The 27327-nt window shown below is 34.6% G+C and overlaps 1 protein-coding gene across 1 annotated transcript in view; it reads left to right on the top strand.

The window, feature by feature from the left end:
- The window catches only part of sip1 (septin interacting protein 1), a 292796-nt gene that overhangs the window by 219079 nt on the left and 46390 nt on the right, over positions 1 to 27327 (top strand). The window contains exons 12-13 of the mRNA XM_090395420.1: positions 14751 to 14969; positions 18820 to 19026. Of these exons, the coding sequence (XP_090251546.1) occupies positions 14751 to 14969; positions 18820 to 19026 (426 nt within the window). The remainder of the gene's footprint in view (positions 1 to 14750; positions 14970 to 18819; positions 19027 to 27327) is intronic.

Below are 27327 nucleotides of genomic sequence, written 5' to 3'. Positions count from 1 at the left end.
GCAAACAGTAGCTGACAAGTTGTTCAAGATGATCATTTCAAGATATGGAACCCCCCAAACACTCCTCACTGATCAAGGTTCAAACTTTACAGCTGAAGTTATGCTTCAATTATGTAAATTACTGAAGATAAAAAAACTTTTCACTACTCCCTATCACCCTCAAGGAAATGGAATGTGTGAAAGGATGAATCGTACGCTGAAACAAACCCTATCCAAACTTGCTGATAATCACTTGTATAATTGGGATAAATTCCTTCCACACACCCTTTTTGCCTGTAGGACGGCCCTGCATGCTGCTATAAAAGAAGCCCCTGCTGTAGTTTTATATGGTTTTGAACCACTATTTCCCAGTGACTTCAAGGACATGCATGCAAACTCAGGATTCCCAGACATTGATGAGTACCTTAACAATATGATCTCTGAAAACAAAATTGCATATGACCTAGTAGCAGAAGCCAGTCAAAACAGCTCACAAAAGGCTAGAGCCTATGCAAATAAACTAAGAAACTATAAGGAATTAAAACCTGGAAACTTAGTACTTTTGCGACAAGATCATAGTAATAAGAAAACAGGAAAGTTTGGAAAATGTGCAATAGGACCTTATGAAATTGTTGAAAAGACATCTCCTGTCAACTTTCGAATAAGAGAATCTACAGGATTGAAAAGAACTCTGATTGTCCACTCAGACCGATTGAAATTGTTCAAGAAAAGACCTGAAAAATTAGTCTGCCTAGGAGATTCTCTAGAGGCAATATTGGGAAAAGAAGGAATTATCATAAAAAAGGTAATTACAGAAAGAACACAAATATTACAAAACAGCCAAAACACAGTAGTATCAATGCAGAACATGAATTGAATTCGGAAGAGACAATCCCTTACTACAGACATAGAAGACACGCAGAAATTGATAATGATAGTGATAAGAGATTTAATGAGAATGTGAAGGAGAATAAATGCACTAGACATAATAAGGAACCAGGTTTCATTCAAACTAGGTACTACTTGAGGAATCGGAAAGGTAATATGTAATCCAGTCCTTCCGTGAAGGAGCCTAGTATAAAAAAAAATTTTTTTCTTATAACAAAAATTTTTTTTAAAGGAAGGGTGAGCCTATGTTAAATTGTGAATGAAACAATGTTGTGTAATTTATTTTTTTTCATTCACATTTAACATTGCTTATTATGTATTAATCATAATTTGTATAAAGATTATTTATTGTTCCTTAATTAAGGATTACTATTTAATTATTTATTCTAAACTTAACCTACTATTAATTTATTAGGCAATAATTTGTGTAGAATTTATAATAACTAAAATATATATATGATGTAACGAAAAGTATTATTATAAATAATTGTATACGTAATGAAAGAGCTGATTATGTAGCTCAAATATTCTGTTTATTCTTATTTGTGAAATTTTAATGTTATGTAATCAGTTATGTAAGAGTAGAGCGTTGTATTACATTAGCGAAATGTTTACGTTCATGCGTTGTCGTGGAGACGCATGAAATAAACAAGCACGAGTCGAAGAGTTCGTGACCTTCGGACTGAAACGAGAAAAAAAAAAATAGAAGATTTTTAATTAGAGAGAAGAGAGGAAGTTTTTGCGGAGCGGGAAGGAAGGTAGGATACAAGCAAAGGAAGCGGAAGAAAATTATAAGTTCTCTAGGGCAGAAATTCATGAGAATAGTGTTTAGAAGTGAGCCAAAACATAGTGAATCATATACTTAGCTGCAAGTGAAGTCAGCTGTGTTGTAAAGGAAAATTAATGCCGTAACCGGATAAATAAAGAACTGGACATTCAATGGAAAATTCTGATTAGTTCCAGTTAGTCTAGGATTACGTCTTAATTCTATGTTGCCCTGAGAAGAATTATATTGAAATTAACTAGTTTGAGAAAAGTAAACAAGGAGAATTATCAGTGCCTTATTGATGTGTTTTTTTTTTTGAGTAGTGAAGCGCGATTAACAGTAGTTCAGTTAAATCGTTGTAGAATCTTTATTAATGTGTTCCGCTAACATAAATAAGTTAATTCATAAGTGTGCTCATAATTAATTGATGTATTGAAGATTGTATCTGGTAAGAGTAGTCATACTTGTTTGTTTATTCTAACATTAACATATCTTCGAAGTTTAAAGTCCGAAATAAGATTGCTTGGAATATTGTCTACCTTGATTAGTGCTTCCTGTGAATTTTAAACATTAAATACAGCTGATAGATATTTGGAGACTGTTTAAATAAGAAGTTTCGTTTTACTAACTTGAGTTAAGAAAGCTTGTGATTTTGAAACTGTGAATTGTATGTGAAAGTTTAGAACATTGAATTGGCATGAGTGATTTAGCAAGATGTATTAAGTTGATTGTATTGTTTCATTTTAAAGCAGAATTCTTGTATTTGTTATATATATCATATATTAAATGTTTTATTTTGTTAATCTAAATATTGTGTTTGCCTGAATTCCTTTTTATTGGACCGTTCATAAATATTCGAATCTTGCAGGAACCCCAAGTGGAATAGTAAATAATTCGGCCTAAATAAATGAGGAGACTGCTAACTTAATTGAAAATTGATCCTACTATTTTATATAGACTAATCTAAAAATAGGGTGGTGCAGTATAATTATAAATTTCCCTACTTTTGGATCGGTGATCAATTTGCAATTAGTTGTTATATTGATAAAAGTGACTTGAACCAAGATGGCGGATTTAGAACATAACATGAAAATAGAACGTCACGACAATATCAAGATCTGTATGATCAATTAGAAACAAAGGAAGGACAGAGAAAAAATTTACCAACTAGTGAAATGTAGAAATAAAGCAGCAAAGGACATCTTACATGTGAGGCAGATCAAAGACGCTGAAGGAAGAGTATTATGGAGGGATGTGGACATAAGAAACAGATGGAAAATATACTTTGAGGGACTTTTGAATGAGGAAAATGCTAGGACTCACAGAGGAGATGGGCAGCCTTCTGAGGAGATGACAGCACAGTGATAAAAAAAACACTGACCAGGCATGCAGTCAGGAATACATATCCATACTTGAAGTAGAAAAAGCCATCAAAGGCTTGAAAGATGGAAAGGCAGCAGAAGTGGATGATATTCGACCAGAAATGCTGAAGTATGGTGGTATAAAAGTCTTACAGTGGCTGCAATGCATAGTTCAGAAAGCCTGGACAGAGGGACGAATTCTCGATGATTGGAGTAGAGCTCTCATTGTACCCATATATAAAAAGGGAAAGAAAACTGAATGTGAGAATTACAGAGGTATTTCCCTACTGAGTGTTCCTGGCAAGATCTATGCAAGTATACTTAAGAAATGGTTGAGAAGAATTGTGGAAGAAAAGCTTGGTGAAGAACAAGCTGGATTCAGGTCATATAGAGGCTGTCAGGATCAGATCTTCACTTTACAACAAATAGTGGAGAAATCATGGGAATATAACAAAGATCTGTATTTAAGTTTTGTCGATTTGGAAAAGGCATATGACAAGGTGCCAAGAGAGAAGCTATTCAATACGCTACAGTTATATGGTGTCAATGGGGGATTATATCAAGCAATACTTAGTCTTTATTTGAGTTGTATGTCAGCAGTTAGAATTGAAGGAAGTACAGGAAGATGGTTTAATGTTAAATCTGGTGTGAGACAAGGATGTACATTATCCCTTCTGTTATTCATTATCTATAATCACATTATGAAGGAAAGTGGTATTAAATGATATCAAAATTGGAGATGTTAATGTCAGCTTTATGCAGACGATGTTATACTTGTAAATAAATCTGCTACAAGTCTGCAAGATTCTCTGACAAAATAGAATAACTGTTGTAATAGATATGGTATGAAGTTCAGCAATAAAAAGACAAAGACAATGAAAATAGGCAGAATCATTGAAAATGTCAACTGTGTTGTGAATAGAGAACCTGTGGAACAAGTAAAACATTTCAGCTACTTAGGCATGGTTTTTAGTGAAGATGGTATATTAAATATGGAAATAGACAACAGAATCAACAAAGCTGGTATGGTAGGAAGTCAATTGAATAATTTCATATGGAATAAGAGAGAAATTAGTCAGAACACTAAATTAGCTGTATACAAGACAGTGTTCAAAGCAGTTTTAACTTATGGATCTGAGAGCTGGGTCAGAAGTAAAACACTTGAGCAAAGACTACAGACTGCAGATATGAGAGTCCTTAGAAAGATTAGAGGCATGAACAGATGGCATCAATAGTAATATCATATTAAAAACCAGGATATTTGGAAAGAACTTGACATTGTCAGCATCGAGGAATGCATTAGCTGAGCTAATCTCAGGTGGTATGGTCATTTAAACAGAATGGGCGAGGAAAGATTAGCAAAACAAATGTTCTCTGCCAAGTTGGTAGGAAAACGACCCAGAGGAAGACCAAGATATAGGTGGATTGATACGGTACAAAATGCCTTAGATGATAGAAATATAAGATCTGGTAATGTTGGAGTCTTGACAATTAACAGACTGATTTGGAGGAAAATTGTAGATAGGAAGTTAGTAATGATGTAAATTTTTCATGTAGTACTATCATATCCTGTATACCCCTTAAGTGTACATGGCAGGAATTTGATGAGGATGATGATGTTTTTTTTTTTTCTTAATATTCCGTTTTGTCGGCAAGCTGCAGGTTCAAATCCCATCCTGGGCATGGATATTTGTGATTTTCTTCAGGTGGGAGATGAACTTCATCTCCCGGTGTAAGACCACCATCACCACTCTGCTTATTGGAGGCCTGAAGTAGCTTGAAAAAATGTTTGGTCTCTAGAGCAGCGTTTCCAAGCTATGTAAACAAAAATTAATTAAAAAATAAATAAATAAATCTATTCTATATATATAAAGATATAAATCAAAATTTGAAACATTTTTTGTCTCTTCATTGTTTTGAAACGTCCAACAATGTGTTTGCCTTCATGAGACAAACATATTCAAACAAACACAAACAAACACTGTTCCCCCCCCCCCCCTCGTAGTATATATATGTGTGTGTGGGGGGGTGTTATGGTTAAAGTAATAAATCCGGTTATTATTAATAATTACTGGTTAAAGTGAATAATTTACGAGAATTAATCACTTTAACCAGTAAAGTGAATAATTCCTAGAGGAATCTGCTAAATGTAACAAAAACATGTTTATAGGTTTTCATTCTCAATAGAAATTATAACAGGTTAGGTTAGTTTAGCTTAATTATTCACTTTAACCGGTGATTATTAATAATGACCGGATTTATTACTTTAACCGTAACACATATATATAAAGTTAATAAAATAGAAAAAAATCATTACTACACCCAGGGTATAAAATATACTATAGGTTTACTAATAACCTTTCATGGATGGGAGCAGCATTAAAAAAAAAAAAAAAGCAAGAGTTTAGAGGTCCTAAACTCAACCCAATAAGATGATGGTTCTTGAAAGAAGTATAGTCAGAGAAGATCTTCAAAACAAGTGTACCTAAATTGAGAAATAATTGAGGAGGTAAACAAAACTTGAGTATCAGAGATCCACTATCATTGTGAAGAACTGTCAATGAGCAACCGTGTAGAAAGGCTTATGCGTTCGCCTTACATGTTGATTGGATTGTAACGGTATAGATGCGACAGATTGATAAGAAAATAACTATTTATTGACTTAATTGCTAATATTTTGCTGGTATTCTACAGCATCTTCAGAGCACACAAACAAAGTTTGTTACAGTAGCGAGACAGCCACAATCCGGTGTAACAGTAGGACTAGTATGAGCAATTGTAGCGTGCAACACAAAGACTAAAGTCCTAATTAGGCACCATCTAAGTTGGAAAAAAAGAAAAGAAAAGAAAAACGAGACAGAGAAAGCAGGTATTAATTTGGTCTTAGGATGACTGTCTCCCAAATCTTTGGTAGATTTATACAGCCATACTTGTTGAGGTTTCGAGTAGTATGTTTCGAGGTTTCGAGTAGTATGTTTCAAGGCTTCTGTTGATTCCAGGAACAACCGCTCTGACTTGTAAAAGCTTCTGTGCAGCATTTTTGTTTTTTTTCCAATTGATCCTGTGTGCAGGGGGTATCCAAAGCATGGGTTGCTAGACCACTTGCCATAGCGAAAGTGCTGGATATATTTTTTGTGTTCACTGAGGCGGATGTCCACAGTAGGCTTGATGACATGAACATGGCACTTCATAGACTTCTGGATGTGATAAAGGAGAGAATCTGTCTTTAGGTGAATGGATGAGAGTTGCCAATTTCACATAAGGTTTAAATACGGTACGTAGTTGGTGTTTGTTAAGCACTCTAGATACCTTTTCCGACATGCCTTTAATGTATGGGATGGTGATAGTTTTGTTGTAGTTTTGTAGTCTTCTGTGGGAGACAGTGGAGGGGGGGGGATTTCTCGGGAGCATTTAGTATTTTATCTATCTTATGAGGATTAAAACCATTGGTTAGGAATGTGTAACATAGGTGAGAAAGTTCAGCAGTGAGAGCAATGTCATTAGAACAAATTGCTCTAGCTCTGTGGGTTAGTTTTTTAGAATACCATATCGTTGAGATGGGTGATGATGTGATTGATTGTGTAAATATCTCCCTGTATGTGTGGGTTTTCTATAAACCTAGAATGATAAGGAATCTTCAGGAAGACATGTGATTAGTGTGTCCAGGAAGGGCAGACAGTCATTGGCTTCTAGTTCCATTGTAAAATACAATTTTGGATGCTGGCTATTTAGATGCACTAAAAATGTATTCAAAGTGTCTGGGCCATGTGGCCAAATAGCAAACACATAATCAACATAGCATAGCCAGAGACCAGGTTTGAGAGTGGCTGTATTGATAGCTAGCTTTTCCAGATGTTATATGTAAAGTTGGCTAAGGGGGAGTGGGGGATCCCATAGCTGTTCCATCTAATTGTTTGTATATTTTCCATTTCCATGTAAAATAACCTGTCTGTACTGTGAATTTGAATAGCTGAAATATAATCATCATCAAATTCCTGACATGTACCCTCATGGGGTGTACAGGATATGATAGTGCTACATGAAAAATTTATATCATTACTAACTTCCTATCTACAGTTTTCCTCCAAATCAGTCTGTTACTTGTCAAGACTCCAATATTTTCAGATCTTATATTTCTGTCGTCTAAGGCAATTTGTACCGTATCAATCCACCTATATCTTGGTCTTCCTCTGGGTTGTTTTCCTGCCAACCTGGCAGAGAACACTTGTTTTGCTAATCTTATCTCGTCCATTCTGTTTAAGTGACCATACCACCTGAGATTAGCTCTGCTAACGCATTCCTGGATGCTAACAATGTCAAGTTCTTTCCTAATATCCTCATTTTTAATATGATATTGCCATTGATGCCATCTGTTCTTCCTCTAATCTTTCTCAGGACTCTCATATCTGCGGTCTCTAGTCTTTGCTCAAGTGTTTCACTTCTGACCCAGCTCTCAGATCAATAAGTTAAAACTAGTTTGAACACTGTCTTGTATACTGCTAATTTAGTGTTCCGACTAATTTCTCTCTTATTTCATATGAATTTATTCAATTGACTTCCTACCATACCAGCTTTGTTGATTCTATTGTCTATTTCCATATTTAATTTATCATCTTCAGTAAAAATCGTGCCTATGTAGCAAAATGTTTTACTTGTTCCACAGGTTCCCCATTCACAACACAGTTGACATTTTCAACAATTCTACCTATTTTCATTGTCTTTGTCTTTTAGTGCTGACCTTCATACCATATTTATTACAATAGTTATTCAATTTTTTAGGGAATCTTGCAAACTTGTAGCAGATTTATTAGAAGTATAACATCGTCTGCAAAAAGCAAAGAGCTGACATTAACATCTCCAATTCTGATATCATGTTTAATACCAATTTCCTTCATAATGTGATCCACATAGATAATGAATAACAAATGGGATAATGTGCATTCATGTCTCACACCAGAATTAACATTAAACCATCTTCCTGTACCTCATTCAATTCTAACTGCTGACTTACAACTCATATAAAGACTAAGTATTGCTTGATATAATGCCCCATTGACCATATAACTCTAGCGTATTGAATAGCGTCTCTCTTAGCACCTTGTCATATGCCTTTTCCAGATCGACAAAACTTAAATACAGATCTTTGTTATATTCCCATGCTTTCTGAACTATTTCTCGTAACATGAAGATCTGATCCTGACAGCCTCTATTTGGCCTGAATCCAGCTTGTTCTTCACCAAGCTTTTCTTCCACAATTCTTCTCAACCGTTTCTCAAGTATACTTGCGTAGATCTTGCCAGGAACACTCAGTAGGGAAATACTTCTGTAATTCTCACATTCAATTTTACTTTCCTTTTTATATATGGGTACTTTTAGAGCTCTACTTTAATCATCGGGAATTCGTCCCTGTGTCCAGGCTTTCTGAACTATGCAGTGCAGCCACTGTAAGACTCTTATACCATCATACTTCAGCATTTCTGGTTGAATATCATCTACTCCTGCCTGCCTTTCCACATTTCAAGCCCTTGATGTCTTTTCTACTTCAAATATGGATATGTATTCCTGACTGCATGCATAGTCAGTGTTTTTTACCACTGTGTTATCATCACTGCTTGTTTCTTTTAGCAGTTTTTCAAAGTAATTACTCCATACCTCAAGGATATCTTTTTCTCCCGTTTTCATGTCACCTTTATCATCTCTAATTCCTTTTATAGCACTCTTTCCTCCATTCTTAAGCTTCTTCAACAACCTCCAGAATATCTTACCACCTTCTTGATATTTATTTTCTATGTTCCTGCCAAAGTCCTCCCCATGACTTTTGTTTAGCTAGTTTTACAATGTTTTGCTTTCTTACATTTGTCTCTGTATTCTCTAAGAGCAAAAGCTAACTTATTTGCCAGGAACTTTTGATATGGTTTCTTCTTTTCCTTCACTGCCTCTTTATCTTCTTGTGTCCACCATAGAGTTCTAATTTTTCTATCCTTGCAGACAACCTTGCCACATGCCTCTCTGGCTGAATCAGTCAGAGTTTTCTTCAAGGCTTGCCACTGAATTTCCAAGGTTTGGTTCCTTTTCTCAAACTCTTTCATTTTTTCTTCAATAATCTTTGTGTATTTTAGTCTACAGTTCCCATCTGAGAGCTGCTCAGCTTTTATTCGCTTTAAAACTTTCTTACATGTTATTCTTTTCGATATGAAATTCAATTTTATCCTGCTCAAGACTAAATAGTGATCGCTTCCAATTTCAAATCCTCTGTACACTCTGGTGTCCTGCACCAGGGAGAAAACATCACTATCAACAATAACATAGTCAATGAGACTTCTCTTATTTCTTGCCTCTTCTCTCCATGTGAATTTGTGCACATTTTTATGTTGGAACATGGTGTTAGTAATAACCAGTCCATGTCCTGAGGAAAAATCCAACAGGTATTTGCCATTATTATTAGCTTTGCTCTGTTCTCCAAATTTTCCCAAAATATTTTTGTATGTCTCACAATCATTTCCTACTCTGCTATTTAGATCCCCAACAAGGACCAACTTTTCCTTTTTCATTGTATCAGTTGCTTTTTCTAAAGCCTCAAAAAATTCCTCCACTTCTACCTTAGTAGAACCTTCTGTGGGACCATAGGCACAAATTGTCTCATTGTCCTATTCCCCATTCTGATATTAGTCCGCATTGAAAGATATCAGGGAGAAATTATGAATTCAATTAATTAAGGGTTTCAGTTAATGGTACATTCGTGAATAGTGAGGTGATATGAAAACTCACCTTTAAGTCTGAACTTTTTAAGGTATGGTTTTCTAAAATACTCTTTTAGGTGGGTATAATTGGAGAATTGTTTGTGAAATTGGCTAGTAGTTTGGCTGAATGTTTAGCAAGTTTATATGTAGGTCTGTTTATACTATCTACAATAGGGCATAAAGGTGTACCTTGTTTCTGAATTTTTGGAGCTCCATGTATCCTGGGTGTTTTAACGTGGAAGACTTGAGTTTGTGGACTGTATCAAATTAATACCTGCTTTCTCTCTGTTTTTTTTTTTTTTTTTTTTTTTCTCCAACTTAGATGGCGCCTAATTAGGACTTTAGTTTTTGTGTTGCATGCTACAATTGCTCATACTAGTCCCACTGTTACACCAGATTGTGGTTGTCTCTCTACTGTAACAAACTTTGTTTGTGTGCTCTGACAATGCTGGATAGAATACCAGTGAATTATTAGCAATTAAGTCAACAAATAGTTATTTTCTTATCAGTCTGTGTTTTCATCTATACTGTTAAAATCCAATCAACATGTCAATGAGCAGTACATTATCAATAAAATCTGAGGACATCAGAAGGTTAGAAATGGTTATGACAATGGTCAGATATTTAGTTAAAGATTATTTTTTATATATGGCTCCCACCACAAAAGGCTTCTGTAAACCTATGGTACATTCGTACAATGGGTAGGTTAAGGATTTTTTTTTTCTATCTTTTATTTTTTTTTTTTACCACATCTGGAAACACCTCTAGAGACCAAACATGGAACTTTTTTCGAGCCATTTCAGGCCTCCAGTAAGTGAGGCAGTGGTCTCACACCAAGTGATGAAATCCATCTTGCACCTTAAAGACATTCGAACATCTGTGCCCATGGCAGAATTCTAACCACTAGGCCAACCAGGTCTGTTACTTCTGGAACACAATGGAGGATTCTAGATGCTTCTATTTTTTTGGTAGCTATTTATAGGCATAAAACTAGAATCTAAAGAAGCCTAAGAGGAAACGTATAGCTGCTTTTGAGATGTGGTTATAGGAAACTTTTGAGGATCTCATACATTGAAAAGCAAACAAACTAAAGGATTGTAGCAAGGATCAGTAGGATTTCAAGAGCATTGACAGAAGAAAGTTGAAATACTTTGAACACACAAAAAGAATGAAAGGGGAATTTCTCAAAATGGTAACAGTGTAAAGTACCTGAAAAAAATAAAAAAAATTTAAAAAATTGGTGAGAGATGGTGAATCCTTAAGATGTGTGGATAGTATGTTAGAAATGACAGGTCTTCAGAGAGTTGAAGCTTCAAGAAAAGTCAAAGGACCACCCTGGTGAGAATTTGTCTCTTGCATTACTGAGGTATGGATTGCATTGACTATACAGCTGATTTTTAATGTAATTATTCCAATATTACAATACATTTCACTCACTATAACTTGTTAGGATCAAAGGAATGGTTTCTTATAGTGGAAAGTTTTTAATAGCAAATTTCCTTTATCATGGCATTAATGCTATGTAGTTTTGAATACTATAGAAGTACACCCTTATCCAGGAAAGGGTGTACTTCTATAGTACAGTAGTACCATTGTTGGGGCTAGGTTTTTTTTTTTAATTTATTTTCAGGAAATTTATTTTTTACATAATCAAAAAACTGTGCTCTAGAGGCCAAACATGAAACTTTTTTTAAGCCATACTAAGTAGACATAATGATCTTACGCGTGGATAGGCTTATGTGTTCATCAGACATGTTGTAATAGGTTTCACGGTAATAATAAGAACACAGATGGTTAAGAAAATAACTATTTATTAAATAATGATCTTACACGAAGTGATGAAATTAACTTCTGCCCAAAGACATTAATGCTCTATGCCCACAGTGGGATCTGCAGCCTATTCATTAGAGGACAGGTATGCTATCCACTCATCCAACCAGCTGTCAATCTACTTACATATGTAATTATTTTGTCTATCAGTCATTTGTTTGTTTTTAACATGTCATATGTCCGTGCAGTTAGCCTAGTGCCTTTGTGGTTTGCAACCATGTGTCTGGGGGAAGGAATGTCCTAGGTTTGATTCCCATCACCGACGTGAGGAGCTTAAGGATCTTCCTCAGCCATAGCCAAGTTAGCTGGCCTTGGGCATGGATAGCAGGGTCCCCCCCCCCCCAGTTTATCTGGGGTTTTTCATCCTGCAAGCAGGCAAACCGGCCCCGTGAACACACACACACACGCACAGATCTACAGCCATAAATACTTAACCCACCCATCCCAATGAGGGGACTCAACTCGCCACAATAGGGATGGGGAAGAAAAGGGAGGGAACTCCATACGAATAAATAAATAAAACATGTCATATAATCCTAGCTTGAAAAATAGTGCATGTCTACTCATCTGTGATGAATGGAAATTTTTACTTGACAAGTAAAAACTGAAGGGAAGGGGATTTAGTTTAATCGTCTGATTTATTTACATAATGTTGATTCTGTGGTGTTTTATTATGTCATAAATAAAGTTTTGTATTTTTATCTTGTCAAAACTATTGGAGCATGCTGGTGTCATTGCAAACATTTTGTTGATTATCACTGAGTTTGAATCATAATGAAATACTAACAGTGAAAAGGATAGGATAATCCGTACACATCTTGTTATCTCTAAAAATCACTTAGATGTCTCTAAAGCAACCAGTCATGACATGGTCATCTAAAAAAGTGGCACAGCAAACAGCTATAATTTGTTTATTTTGTGATTGAACATGCCAAATTTGAATCGTGTATGAAATCATGGAAAGCTGAAAAAGAAGTATTACAGATTATTATTTTCTTCGTTATTGTCAAATTTGTGATATGTTCCCTTAGGTAATATACAGGATAGGACTACATGAAAAGTATAAATCATTACAAACTTTTTATTGATAAATTTCCTCCAAATTAATCTGTCTGTCATGACTCCAGTATTGTCAGATGTTCTATTTTGGTCTTCTAAGACATTTCTTACTGTATCAGTCCACATATATCTTATTCTTCCTCTGGGTCTTTTTTATTCATACTGGCCAAAAACAAACACTTGTTTTACTAATCTTTCCTCTCCTGTTCTGTTTAAGTATGTTAGACTAGCTCTGCTCACACATTCCTGAATACTGTGGTCCTTGAAGTGTTTCATTTTTGATCTAGCCCTCAGATCCATATGTTAAATTTAGTGTGAACACTGATGTTGTATACAACTAATTTAGAGTTATTATTATTCGTGACACCTCCAAGGAGTCCGAAGAACTCATCGTGGGAGAGGACACCTACTATACAACTATCTCCACCACTACACCAAAGCTCTACTACCAATCATTTCCATCAACGCCATCTACCGCCCACGAGAACTAGTATTTTTTGTCTGTAAATTGTGTGTGTTCTGAAGGGAACACACACAATGAAAATGAATGCAAAGTAAATGTTTAATAAATGCTTGTACCTACATTAGTTATTATAATTTTTTATCAAAAAAAGTTATCAAGAGTCGTTTGAACAGTTTTAGTTTTTCTCATTAGCATAAATTCTACGATAACAAGCAAAATGACTCTCTAGACCTCAAGCATTCTTCGATTAACATCTGGCATATCCATTACTTGCTGTTTAAGCGATTATATACTGCAAAATATTCCATCCAGTTCTTTGATTGTTATCTCCTTTGGAACTTCATCTTCACATTCCATTTGTTCGTTGTCTTCATATGTGTGTTGTTCAGTTTCAAGACGATCGTTGTCACTGAAATCTTTTGAGTTTGAATCCAGTAATTCTTTAACATCTTCTGCATCAACACCATCAAAACCAAAGTCTTCACCTATTGCAACGATTTCTTCAACCACGTTGTTCACAGGATTTTGAAAACCACCTATGTCATTAGCGCATTCTGGCAAAAGGTTTTTCCAAACAGTTCTCATGCAGCTAAAAGACACTTGCTCTCACGAGTCATGAATGTTTTCAATTGCATGTTTAATGTTAAAATTTTTGAAATCTTTTGAGTTTGAATCAAATGAAATCTTTTGAGTTTGAATCCAGTAATTCTTTAACATCTTCTGCATCAACACCATCAAAACCAAAGTCTTCACCTATTGCAACGATTTCTTCAACCACGTTGTTCACAGGATTTTGAAAACCACCTATGTCATTAGCGCATTCTGGCAAAAGGTTTTCCCAAACAGTTCTCATGCAGCTAAAAGACACTTGCTCTCACGAGTCATGAATGTTTTCAATTGCATGTTTAATGTTAAAATTTTTTGAAAATTCTTGTAGCGTAATCGCATTTCCTCCCGTTGTTGTTTCTACTGCTTTTGAGAATGCCTAATTTTCAAAGCCCATTTTCTTTTTAAGAAAATAGGCTTTGAAAGTTGCAACGATGCCCATGTCCGTGGGTTGTAGCAATGATGTCGTATTTGGTAAAAATAAATAAAATTTTCACATCACACAGATCATTTTAAATGTATTTTTTAAATACACCAGAACAATTGGAGCTTGTAATATACCCACTCTTAATGCTTAATGGGAGGAATGATGTCATCTGCTTATGACTTTCTTTCTCCTGGCCAGGAAACACTCCTCGAGGCTTGCATGTTTTTGCGTGGTAAATTTAAAGGTGTGTTAATCAAAACTCTTGCTTCGTATATCAAGGGATTGTCGCAATTAATTTCGCTGCGTTAATCAAATCCCGCGTAAAGCAAGGGATACCTGTGTGCGTATATATATATATAATGTTTTAATTAAGAATTTTCTGACCAACCTGTCTTACTTATGCTGTAGTGACACTTTTTAAAATTCATTTTTTTATTCCATTTTATTGTGTTCTGTTGTTAACATACTGAACCTTTGATTCTTATCCGAAAATTTGACTTCGATTAATATTATGTTTGCTTATGTTTGTGATTCCATCTTTAATTTCTACAAACATGACTGTTAGTGTACTTGTTAATACAGATAATTCAGATTAACTACCAGTTGTGTTACCAGATTTTTTATTTTTTAGGGGAATATCTGGAACCATTATATGCACCAATAAGGCATAAGCTTGCCACAGCACTTACAAATTGGCATCCTAGTGATTGTTCAGCAAAATTAATTTTAGAACCTTGGAAACCTGTATTTTCTCAAGGTATTATGGAAGCTTTTGTTGTTAATAATATTCTACCTAAATTGGCTCTGGCATTGCAGAATTTTGTCATTAATCCACATCAGCAGCATCTAGGTAAGCTACAACAGATTGAACATTTTCATTTGTTTGTGATACTTAAACAGTACTTTTTAATTGGTAATTTAGTAATTTAATGAGGATATTAGATATCTGCCATTACCAGAGAGTTTATGAGAATAAATCTTTGACATAGGTGTTGCCTTAGCTTGTACTATTTAAAAGACAGCAAACTCAGCCCTTATAATTATCTCTCATTAATGCCTTTGATTAGATTCACTGTTGGTTCTCATCAGAGACCAGGCAGAAACCCAAGAGGGCAAAAACTCTCATATCAGTAACAGAGCAGTCCAGTGTTATAGAGTTATATTTATATTCTTCATAAATTGATGTAATCAGAGGCACTAATAGAAGATAATTATAAGACTCCTGGGCAAAGTTTGTGTCTTTCAAGTAATGAAAGCTAAGGCAACTCCTATACTGAAGGTTTATTCTCTCTGATAAAATTCAAAACCTTGTTTCTTTTATTTGGCTATAAAATGATGACAGTTGTCTAATATTGCCATTAAATATTATCAACATTGCCAGATTGAATCCTTTTAGATGTATAATTTGGTATTAGGAATTTAGTAATTTCTATATAATTTTGCATGTTAAACTATTTGTTTAATGGATATGGAAATAGACAACAGAATCAACAAAGCTGGTATGGTGGGAAGTCAACTGAATAAATTTATATGGAATAAGAGAGAAATTAGTCAAAGCACTAAGTTAGCTGTATACAAGACAGTGTTCAAACCAATTTTAACTTATGGATCTGAGAGCTGGATTAGAAGTAAAACACTTAACCAAAGACTAGAGACTGCAGATATGAGAGTCCTAAGAAAGATTAGAGGCATGAATGGATGGCATCAATGGCAATATCATATTAAAAATGAGGATATTAGCAAAGAACTTGACATTGTTAGCATCCAGGAATGTGTTAGCAGAGAATCTCAGGTGGTATGGTCACTTAAACAGAATGGGAGAGGAAAGACTAGCAAAACAAGTTCTCTACAAGGCTGGCAGAGAAAAAGATCCAGAGGAAGACTAACATATAGGTGGATTGATATGGTAAAAAGTGCATTAGAAGATAGAAATATAAGATCTGATAATGTTGGAGTCTTGACAGGTTACAGATTGATTTGGAGGAAAATTGTAGATATGAAGTTAGTAATGATGTAAATTTTTCAAGTAGTACTATCATATCCTGTACACCCCCTTGAGGATACATGTCAGGAATTTGATGATGATGATGAAATATTTGTTCATCCACCCATGAAAGATTATAAACCTGTAATACATTTGTACCATGAGTGGGCTAAGTTTTTTTTTTTTTTGTTTATTAATATGTTTTATTATTATTATTATTATTTTTTACATAGTCTGGATGCCCTGAATTGACTTGAAAAAGTTTCATGTTTAGTCCCTAAAGATCTGCTTTGATAAAAGCATGCTTGGTCTTCTCATTTCCCACTTAAAGATATTTGCAAATATCCATTTCACAGCAGGATTCAAACTGCAATCTTTAGGTTGGCGAGCTGGCATGCTATCTCCTTGGCCAACCAGGAAGCTAACAATTGTACTCTTCATATTGCCTCTTTTACTATTTCTTACACTAATAATATATTGTGCAATCAATGATCTGATAATCTTTGATCTTGGTTTTAAATTTAGTCTTAAATTATTAATTAAAGTTGGAGCAGAGACAGTCTCTGACTCGTTAGAAAGAGTACTTAACTTTAAAAAAGAAAGAAAAATATGTTTTTATTATAGACGTACGTAATAGAGTAGGAAATAGAAACTTCAACTAAATAGAAATTTGTGAGAAATTTTAAAGAGTCAATGGTTATGATAATAGCTAACTACATGTTGATGTTTGTTTTGGACAGGGATTGGTAATTACCAGCGTCATATGTCAGCATAGAGATATGCATTACTCATTTAGAGAGCGCAATCAAGTAAAAGCCTTTATTATCTCATGTTGATCCTATCCCACAAAAGGTAGTAAACTTATCATATATTTAGTGCTATTGGTAGTCTGAGGATTATAATCGGGTACCCCCCTCTCTCTCTCTACACACACACACACAGCATGATACTATACTACTTTTTCAAGCAACATGAGGTCTCTAATAGGTGATCTGGTGATTGTGGTAAAAACTTCACAACCTAAAAAATTCACAAATATCCGTACCACTGTGGGATATTTGTCCACTTATACAATCAATCCAACAAAAACATTACTTTTGAAAGTGATATATTCAAAGTTAATTAGAATATCATAGCAAATAGGAAATTTGTAAATGCAGGTTTGTTCACAACTTTCGGATCTGAACTGCAGAATGAGATATGCAAATGTTAAGAGTTTTAAAATATGAACCCAACCCTAGAGACTTAATAGTATCATATTGGGTGTGGGGGGGTCCTTAGTTCTCCCCCCACCTTTGGTAATGCCCAGCTCAATAATGAAGGCCAGATTCTGCTTCTCAGGCTGACACTTACTACTAGCTTTTCCTTGGCATGAACACATCACTTCTATAGCATCCTTTTTTTTGCTCAAGGCATTATCATCTTTTCATCTGCCCAGCCATTAATTCTATATAAATCACAAATCCACCTAACCTTGTAATACTGCATGCTCACATTTTTTTGATGCTGTCCAGAAGAAGACATTTCGGCTAATGGTTTGCAGATGGTAAATTTCTGCTCTGTCCTTTTTTCAGATATATATCCATGGATGCTATTCGGTTGAACGAGCATCCATCATTCTTCTCCCTTCCATTTCTCCTTAAAATTGCAATAACAGGAGCAACAGCCTTTCACTTGAATGACTGATTCATCAATCTTGCTGCTCCTGTTCATCTTTCATCCCAACTACCTGGAACAGCCCTGTGAAGTGATCACCAAAGACTACAATCTCCAGCCATTCAAAAAGAATATCAATAAATTACTTTTCTTTTAGTCTATGTTCTCTTTCTCACACACACACACACACACACACGTTTGTGTGTGTGTGTGTGTGCACGCACGTGTGCACTGCTCAGCTCTATCCATATATTCTATCTATCTATATATTAAGTCATGTTCTTAATTCTTATTCCAATGACAACCAATCCACTTCACACTTAATGAACTGGGATAGACAATGAGCTTGAAAGTAAAATTTTTAGAATCAACAGAAATTGTTCTCATCTCCATCTGCCTTAATGTGAACTTCAGCTGCATCCTTTCTGATTATTACTCTGCTTTTCACCTATAGCATATGTGAGTGTGACCTTGTTCATCTACAATACTGCATTTAGTTCAAGAATTCCTTAAATGTTACATTTGTATCTCTAATTTTTTTTCACTTCTATGTTATGCTCCCAATGAAGTCTTCTAACAAGACTAAATTAGGGATGCCTTTTCAATAAGAAATAATTTTTTCTTTTTTATTACCTCTCAGCTTTGTTTTAAAAAAAGTCTGATAGTTATGAATGCCTATTCTGTCTTGTCATGTTATGACATGACATGACAAAGCTTTGAGGTCTCTCATGTGTAGGAGTGATATGAACATGCATTGTTGAAAATTGACATAACATGTCATGTCAATCTTCAGCAATGCATGTTCATATCACTCCTACACATGAGAGACCTCAAAGCTTTTAGCAAATCAATTCATGCATGTGGGGGAGGACAGTATAATAGTAATAATGATAATTCCACTTAACAAGAAGTAAGTTTTTTAAAGATCCCCATGTCATGATGTGTTTAAAAGTATTTTTCTCAATGCTTCAATTTGGTATCAAGTCAGCTTTTAAGTTACACCATGTTCAATAACAAACATATTTCAGTTTTGGAACATATCATTCTTTCTGTTTTTCAGATGTATGGCATTGGGTGATGGCATGGGAAGATATGATACCAGAACCATGTTTAGTCACACTTTTAGAGAAAAATTTTTTTCCTCGCTGGCTGCAAGTTCTCTGTGCATGGCTTGGTCATAATCCCAATTATGAAGAGGTTACAAAGTGGTATATGGGATGGAAATCAATGTTATCCTCATCATTATTAAATAATCCAATTATTAAAGGTAAGTATGTTTCGTTTGATGGTCTTGATTTAAATTACATTGAAAGAGACATTGCAAGATTAAATATATGTGGATAAACTTTTTGTTTTTTCATTAATAATTGTATTTTATAGAGATGTGCATCAAACATACTATATTTTTTGAATAATGGTTTCACACGTATAAGAGAAAACTACATATAATTCATTATTCCTATGTATTTCGCTCAATAGGTCATGAGCTTCTTTCAGGGAGAAGACAGAAAAACTGGTAACAATATTTAAATTTTGAATACAAGAACCATACACCATGCAGATAATACCATGTGTCTCAGTCGCAGCTGCCAAGTAGAAGGAAACACTATTAAAGTTCAGAGATGTGGGAATAGATGTATAATTAATTAATTTAAAAGTAATAAATAAAAATATAAAAAAGATATTGTTAAATCCTGAATGAAAGAAGATTAAACCTTTTAACGTTTCATTCAGGGTTTAACATGAAATGTCATTCCCAGAGCCAGTATTGGTTTATCAGACTAGATAAGATAACATTAACTTATCAACATAATTCCCTTTTGTATAAAATATATCAAGTCATTTAGTTGTAAATATTTCTTATTAATCTTCTAGTGTTATAACTGTGCTATTTTTGTATAAATAACCATGTATGAGAAAGAGAACGAAGTAATCGGCTTATAAAAGGAAATGGCCGAAGCAAAACACGTGAGCAAGGCAGAGTAGCACGCGAGTTTCTCCAGGAAACTCACCAGAGTATGGTATGGCGCTAGTTGCCAGGGGGAAGTAAGTGCCATGCGCAGTGAAGGAAAAGCAGTGACGTAGGAAGGAAAACATAGGGCGTGCAATATAAAATCAGTTGCAGCACCTACAGAGCTCGCTTGGTCCTTTTTCTTCAGCGGAGTGGTCAACGGAGGTCGGAAGGCCACGTGGAAGTGTCCATAGTCAACCTGTAGTCAAGCAGAGCAGAGTTACCGATCCAGCAAGGAACACGTCGGAGAACAGAATGTTAAAAGTCTGAAAAAGTCTGTTGGAAAGTGGCTGCTTGAAGGAGCTGATGCTGATTTGCCTGAATGTGCTAAGATTTTAGATTCCAAGTATTGGCTAGAAAATCCTAAGAAGCATCTGACATTTGGTGAAGCTGAAATTAAAAAGTTAGCATGCAAATTTTGCTTAAATGGAAGAGAAGCAGTTTGTGGTTTCCATGAATATCTTCAAGAAAATAAAGTCCCAGACATACTACTTCCTCTAAAGCACGCTTTGGGCACAATTGCAATATCTTCCAGTGAATGTGAAAGGGGGTTTCCTCTCAGATGAATCTTATAGTAATTTCATCTAGGTCATCTCTGCTTGTACGGACAATTTCTGCACTGATGTTCATGAGGATAGTAGGACTTTCTCTCACTCAGTTCAACCCTAGCAAATATGTGGACTCATGGCTGCTCTGAGGTAGTCATTCTGCAGTTGCTACCAAAAGCAAGAAGCGATCTAGAGATGACAAGGGTATATTGACGGATATGTTAAAAGTGTGGAAGTTGCTGTAATAACATCTTCATGGTGGGTACCGGCACCTTTTTTTCCCAAAAAAAAAAAGCACTGGTTGTTTCCATAATTTATAAGATGTATTCTGATCGCTGTGTAAGCATGAAGGAAAGGATTGGGAAAGGGTTGTTACAAGATTAATGTGGAAGAAATTTTTCATAGAATGGGAGGAAGGCAGTGGTTAAATTCAGCCAGGGCCCGGCCCCGTCCCCCCCGGAACTTTTTTTATGCACTGGACCCGGAACATTTTTCTGTTTTGTGACTTTTCTCCCTTTATGGTAATTAAGCCTAATGCGAAACAGACAGCAATGGCTACGGTATTAACAAAAGATTGTGTGACCGAAAGATAAGAGCATAGCTGACAATTGATTTGAAATGCTAACTCTCTTCAACTGAATTCTATATGTGAAACTGCCATAACAACATTCACTATATATATATATTTCTTAGTTTTAATACGTTTACAAATTTTAACACGTTCGGTTGACTTTTATTGCTGCTTTGGGGCAGGCGAACTCACACACACACATCTAATTAATAACAATAGTTTTTAGTTAGATACTGTGTTTGCCAGTGCAACATATAGTTTTGCTTGAGTCTATACAGCATTGTTTCTGTAGGAGGGGAACATGTGATTCATTAATTAGTGTGATTTTTACCTCAGTTGTCTCTAATTGCACTATTTGTTGAGAAATATATTACACAGACTGCTCATACCTAATTCACTGACATAATAAAAGTACTTGTTTTTCTTGCCTCGTGCAGTATAATGGCTGTTGGGGAGGGCATGTTGTTTACCTCTGCAAGTGAGTTACTATCGCTCGACGTGAACGTATTTATGCTTTTTCATGTGTGAGGTATATATGAAATGTTTTAATTTGTTTTTTTGAAAAGTAAAATCAGAGGTGCGAGTTATATGCGAGGTGAGTTATATTCGAGTAAATATGGTATTTCAACTATGGATAAGTACATTGGTACCTTCTTTAAATGGAAAAATAGCTCGGATGACAGTGATAATACAAAACGAGTTTAATGTGTAGTTTCTGAAGAGAAAGAGGTCTGTAACGAATTCACAGAAACACAGAATTCCCATTGGTTATAATGTGATAATATTAATATGCTGAACGAAAGGAAAGATTTGCTGACTTGCTGGTCACTCGACCACTGGATCACATTCAAAGGTAAATACAATTGGTTATTTTGTAGGAACATTTTTCTGTTTTGTGACTTTTCTTCCTTTACAGTAATTATGCCTACATTATTGTGTTATTATTCAACAATTATTTACTGTTTTGAATGTGTATATATAAAGTCAATAGCAACAGTCGCCTGATTCCAAACTTGTGATGAAAGGGATGGGAGCTTCCCTGGATAGCATTAAAAGGTAAAAACAATTGGTTGTTTTGTATAGGGCCCCAGAACTTATTTGTTTAGAATTTAATAGCTGGGGGAAGGGAGGTAGGACAAGGGGGCATATCTGGAAGCTATATAAGGAGGGTGTGATCAGCAGCAAGTTCTTTGCACGAAGAGTGGTTGGTGAGTGGAATGCATTGCCTGACACTGTGGTGAACTTAAATACATTGAATGAGTATAAACATGATTTGATTGGCTTTGTGTGTTATAGCATTTGCCTCTCACTATGAGTCTTTTGACTCCATGGAGATCTGGTGTTAATAATAATAAAGAATTTTTTTAGAATAACATTATGCCTTGAGGCTTTCTGACTATAGCAGACTACTGATAAATAAAGTTAGTAGTTTGTTATAGTCAGAAAGCTTATTATAACATTGATTGCTATAGTGAGAGTTGACTGTACTAACTAAGTAAATATGGAATTATTTTTAATTTTATTCTTACTCCCTTTAATATATATATTGTAGAAAATAAGATGGGTTAAATAAAAATTAATGACTAATGCATTATTCCATTTAAAGAATTAGCCATTTTGAAATAAACTAATAATCATTCAAAATTATTCCGCTTAATGATTAAAAGACATTGTGATTGTACTTCTGATGACTACCTCCAGAAATAAGCATGGCTAACCAGCAGTTGATAATAGCTTTTGTATTACATTAATCTTTGTGGTGATTATTGTTCAGGAAAGCGCATGGATGTATTATATGGTATCAGGATATCAGCAGATAGTTTCAAAACCACATCCCTAATTGAAATTTTGTATAGTTGAGGTATCACATACAAGCTATGAATTTTTGATGCTATTTCTCGAATTGATATTTTAGTATGTTGTTCTGAATCATTATCATCATCAAATTCCTGATATGTACTGTCAAGGGGTGTATGGGATATTATGATAGTATTATGAAAAAGTTACATCATACTTACTTCCACTCAACAATTTTCCTGCAAATTAATGTTATCTGTCAAGACTCCAAGTTATCAGATCTTATATTTCTTTCTACTTTTTATTGTGTCAACCCACCTACATCCTGGTCATCCTCTGGGTCTTTTTCTTGCCAACCTGGCAAAGAACACTTGTTTTGCTAATCTTTCCTCTCTCTCCCATTCTGTTTAATTGACCATACCACCCGAGATTAGCTCTATTACCAACAGAGCTAATCTGTTAATGCTAACAATGACAAATTCTTTCCTAATATCCTCATTTCTAATATAATAAATCTCTAGCCTAATCAGTCAGTCAGTTACTAATAGTCCAGTTCTATCTCTGTTAATACACAGCCTATAGTTTTTCGTCCCAAAGTTATAACTTTATACACTTCGAAAAATTGAATTTGAGTCATTATCCTCTGCCCCTACCAATTTATTTAGATCATCCTGCAGAATCTCTAGGTCATCTTCATGAACTGTTGCTCTCTCCGAAGTTCAGCATCATTGCAGACAATTAGATATCCCCCGATCATTTCTAATATCATTGATGTACATATTGAACAGCACAGCAGCTCAATATGTAACTTCAATGTGAAACTTCACTAGCTACTTATCTTCTGTTTGATTCAGTTCAACCATATACTGTTCTCTGATGTCTTTGCCATTCTCTCTTGTTTGTGCCATCAACTTCACATCCATCCTCATTTGCTCCAACTTAATACGTTCCATGCTTGTCAAATGCCTTTACAAAGTCCTTCAGTATCATGGCATAGCCATTTCCTTTGTCTAACTCACCTTCATTTTATTATACAAAGTGAGTAAATTACTGAAACAGGACTTCCTTTACAAAACCATGATGTCCTCCCATAAAGTATATCATATTTCTATCCACCCATTTCTGAATTCTCCACTTAGCTAACGCTTTTCCAACAATAGATTAACAACCAGTTCGTCTACCTCTATTCCATCTTGATTCCTGTCACATTGGTCACTTCATTATCTTCACTTGGATAACGCACACTTCCAGAGTCATCGCTGAGTAATTCATCTGCTTGCCACCCTATTTTCCTTTATAATATGATCCATATAGATGATGAATAATAGTAGAGATAATGTTCATTATTTTTTTCACACCTGATTTAACATGAAACCATCTTCCCTTCAATTCTGACTACTTCCAACTTAAATATAGACTATATATCTCTCTCTGTATAATGTCCCATTTATCCCATAAAACTGTGGTGTTTTGAACATCCTCGTTACATGCCTTTTCCATATCTACAAAACTTAAATGCAGACCCTTCTTGTTATTCCTATGATTTCTCAGCTATTTGTATTAAAGGGAAATTTTGATTCTCTCAACCCCTATTTAGCCCAAATATAGCAAGTTATATTTACACGCCTTTTACAAGTTACATGCCTTTTCCATATCTACAAACTTAAATGCAGACCCTTTCTTGTTATTCCCATGATTTCTCGGCTAATACAAATAGCTGAGAAATCATGGGAATTAAAGGGAAATTTTGATTCTCTCAACCCCTATTTAGCCCAAATATAGCAAGTTTCTCTTTGACATTTTTTCTTATCTTCTCCTCAAGTGTTTTTATAAATCTTACCTATGCTTTTAATAATCTTACCTAGAACACTTAACCGAGAAATTCCTCTGTAATTCTTAGTTTTTATTTCTTTTTTGTAGATGGTTACTACTTTGAGAGCTTTAGTCTCATCATCCAGGATTCAACTTTTTTGACCAGGCCTTTTGGATTATGCTGGGAAGCCACTAAAATTTTATACATCCATATATGACCATTTCCAATAAAAGTCTTAGTTTTATTGGAAATGGTCTAGTCTTGGTTTGTCATTCCACATATCTCATGGCTTTTTTGCTACTTAAAGTAGTGATATGTAGTTATGGTTTCATGTCTTGAATGCTATCGCTGTTTTGTCACTAGTGATCTCTTATATATGTTCCCCCATTACACACAAGAGGCAGAAGTGCCTATAGCAAATAAATGCCATGTGGGCAGGGATCAGGAACAGAGTAATCTGTTGATATGCTTCTTAAACTGTTGAAGGTTGTAGTCCTTTGGAAATGCTTCACAGGATTCCACAGAATTTACATGAATGGGATGAAAGATGATTGAGTAGCAGGTTTGGTGAGCATGCAGTTCAACTATAAAGGGGTGTTAAGCAACTATTACTTGAGTTCCTGTAGATCTGACAGAAATGGGAGACAATAGATGCTAGTTCTGCTGAACATTGGCAGTGGTATTTACTAATTTTTAAAAAATAATTTACTCTGAATTTCCAGAATATCTTCAGCTTTTATGCCACCTTTATTATCTTGAACATTTTGCCTTTCATGATATTTACTGTATATATATATATATATATATATATATATATTCTTATAGTTTTCCCATGACTTTTGTTTAGTTACTTGAACAATTGCATAGTTTCCTTACATCCCCCCCCCATATCTTCTAAGACTACATGCTAGCTTATTTGCAAAGAACTATTGATATAATTTTTTTCTTTTAATTTTCCAAAACTTTTTCACTACAAGTCCAACATGAAGTTAAGAATTTTTGTCATTTCAGACAGCATCACCACATGCTTCCATGGCTGACTCAAGCAATGTTCTATTCATATTTTACCACTGTGTTTCTGAGATTTGGTCTTGTTTTCAGACTCTTTCATTTGTTTTCTAATAATGTTTATATATTTGAGGCTATAGCTAAAAATTTCATACTTTTTTTTTTTCTTTTCAATGTGTTATTTATTGTACTGCTCAAAACAAGATGATCACTTCCTATTTCAGATTTCCTATATACTCTTGTGTTATGAACTAATTTGAAGATATCAGCATGAACAATAATGCAGCCAATAAGATTGTTATTATTTTGTGTGTGTGTGTGTGTTCCCTCCACATGCATTTCTGTTCTTCTTTGTGTTGGAACAGTGATAGTAATGACTAATCCATGTCTTGAATAGAAATTCAGTAGATACCATTATTATTAGTTTTGCTCTTTTTCTTTAAATTTTCCCAAATCATTTCTTATGCTACTGTTTAGATCTTACACAAGAGTCATTTTCTTTGTCACTTCCCTCTCTAATGATGACTCGAAAATTCCTCTTCTAGAACTAAAATCCCTATTAGAACTTCCTGTTATACCATAATTTGTATTTAAGTGTTGAATACTATAGCTACTCTTTCTATTTCCTTTTCCTGATCACTATTGCCTGAATATAGCATTTTATAGTTATTATTTAGCAGCATCTCATCTGTTTTAGTCTTTGTTTCAGTAAATCATTTATAAGTTCTATATCTATAAGTTCCATTACTTTTTCCAGTAATATATCTTATATTGATGATGGTATGTTTGATATTATTCCAGTAGTAGTAGTAGTAGTTAAGTATTCACTCTTCAGCCTGTTTTTTTTTGGTAAAAACAATGGATGCATTGTTTGATTAGGCTGTGCCCCATTTGGCATAACATTTCACACGTTCTACCACCTTTTATAGTTTTCTCAGCTTTGTCCCAAATTGTCAGTCCATCCTTGTATGTTCAATACCTAAGCAGATAGTTTATAGCAAGGTGAATCCTAAGAAGGTGAATATTATATGTTGGATCAAAAGCTCCTCTTAGTTCTGCATGGTTTTTACAGGCTAGGAAAGACCTCCTCCTAATTGTCTAGCTTTTAAGCAACCCCTTACAACTTATAATGTTCCATTCACACCATATAAATGTAGTGTTTGAACTAATTCTTGACACCTTATATGTTTTATCCATATAAACCCACCTTTAATACATATTATATTCATGTGGTTTCTTATCCCTTAGTCTTAAAGAGAAAATCTGGTGCTGGCTAACCCTATTTAGCTTGTTCTATCTTAATTTTCATTCCTACAGTTTTTTAGAATATCTTTCAAGAATGCTTGCATAAATCTTACCTGGAATACTCAGTAGGAAAATTCCTCTCTACTTATTATATTAATTTCTATATCTATTTTTAAATAGATGCTATGAGTGAGTTCTGCTATAATTATTAATTTTTATTTCCCTTTTTAATGGACAGATAGTGTGAAAGCTCAATTCTAGTTACCTGAAATTTGACTTTCTGACCTTTCTTTCTTAATGATCTTAATATGTAGGACTGCCACCATAAAACCTTCCATATTAAGATCATTTCTGGTCAAACATTTACTTCACTTGTCTTTCTGCATTCACATTTTTGGTATCATTTTTAACTTTGTATATTGATAAGTACTCTTGATTGTATTTCTTTTGAATATTTTCTTTTTCTATCCTCTCAATGATTACTCATCTAGCAGTTATTCATAACAGATGTTCGAAATTGAGAATATCCTGATCTTCAGTTCTTATGTAACTATCATCGCTGATTTCTTTTGCAT

This window comes from Typopeltis vanoorti, chromosome 7 (genome assembly GCF_054136105.1).
Source record: "Typopeltis vanoorti isolate ZY-2024b chromosome 7, IOZ_Tvanoo_1.0, whole genome shotgun sequence".
NCBI lineage: Eukaryota > Metazoa > Arthropoda > Arachnida > Uropygi > Thelyphonidae > Typopeltis > Typopeltis vanoorti.
The sequence above is the reverse complement of the archived record's forward strand: the minus strand, read 5'-3'. Positions and strand labels throughout refer to the sequence as shown.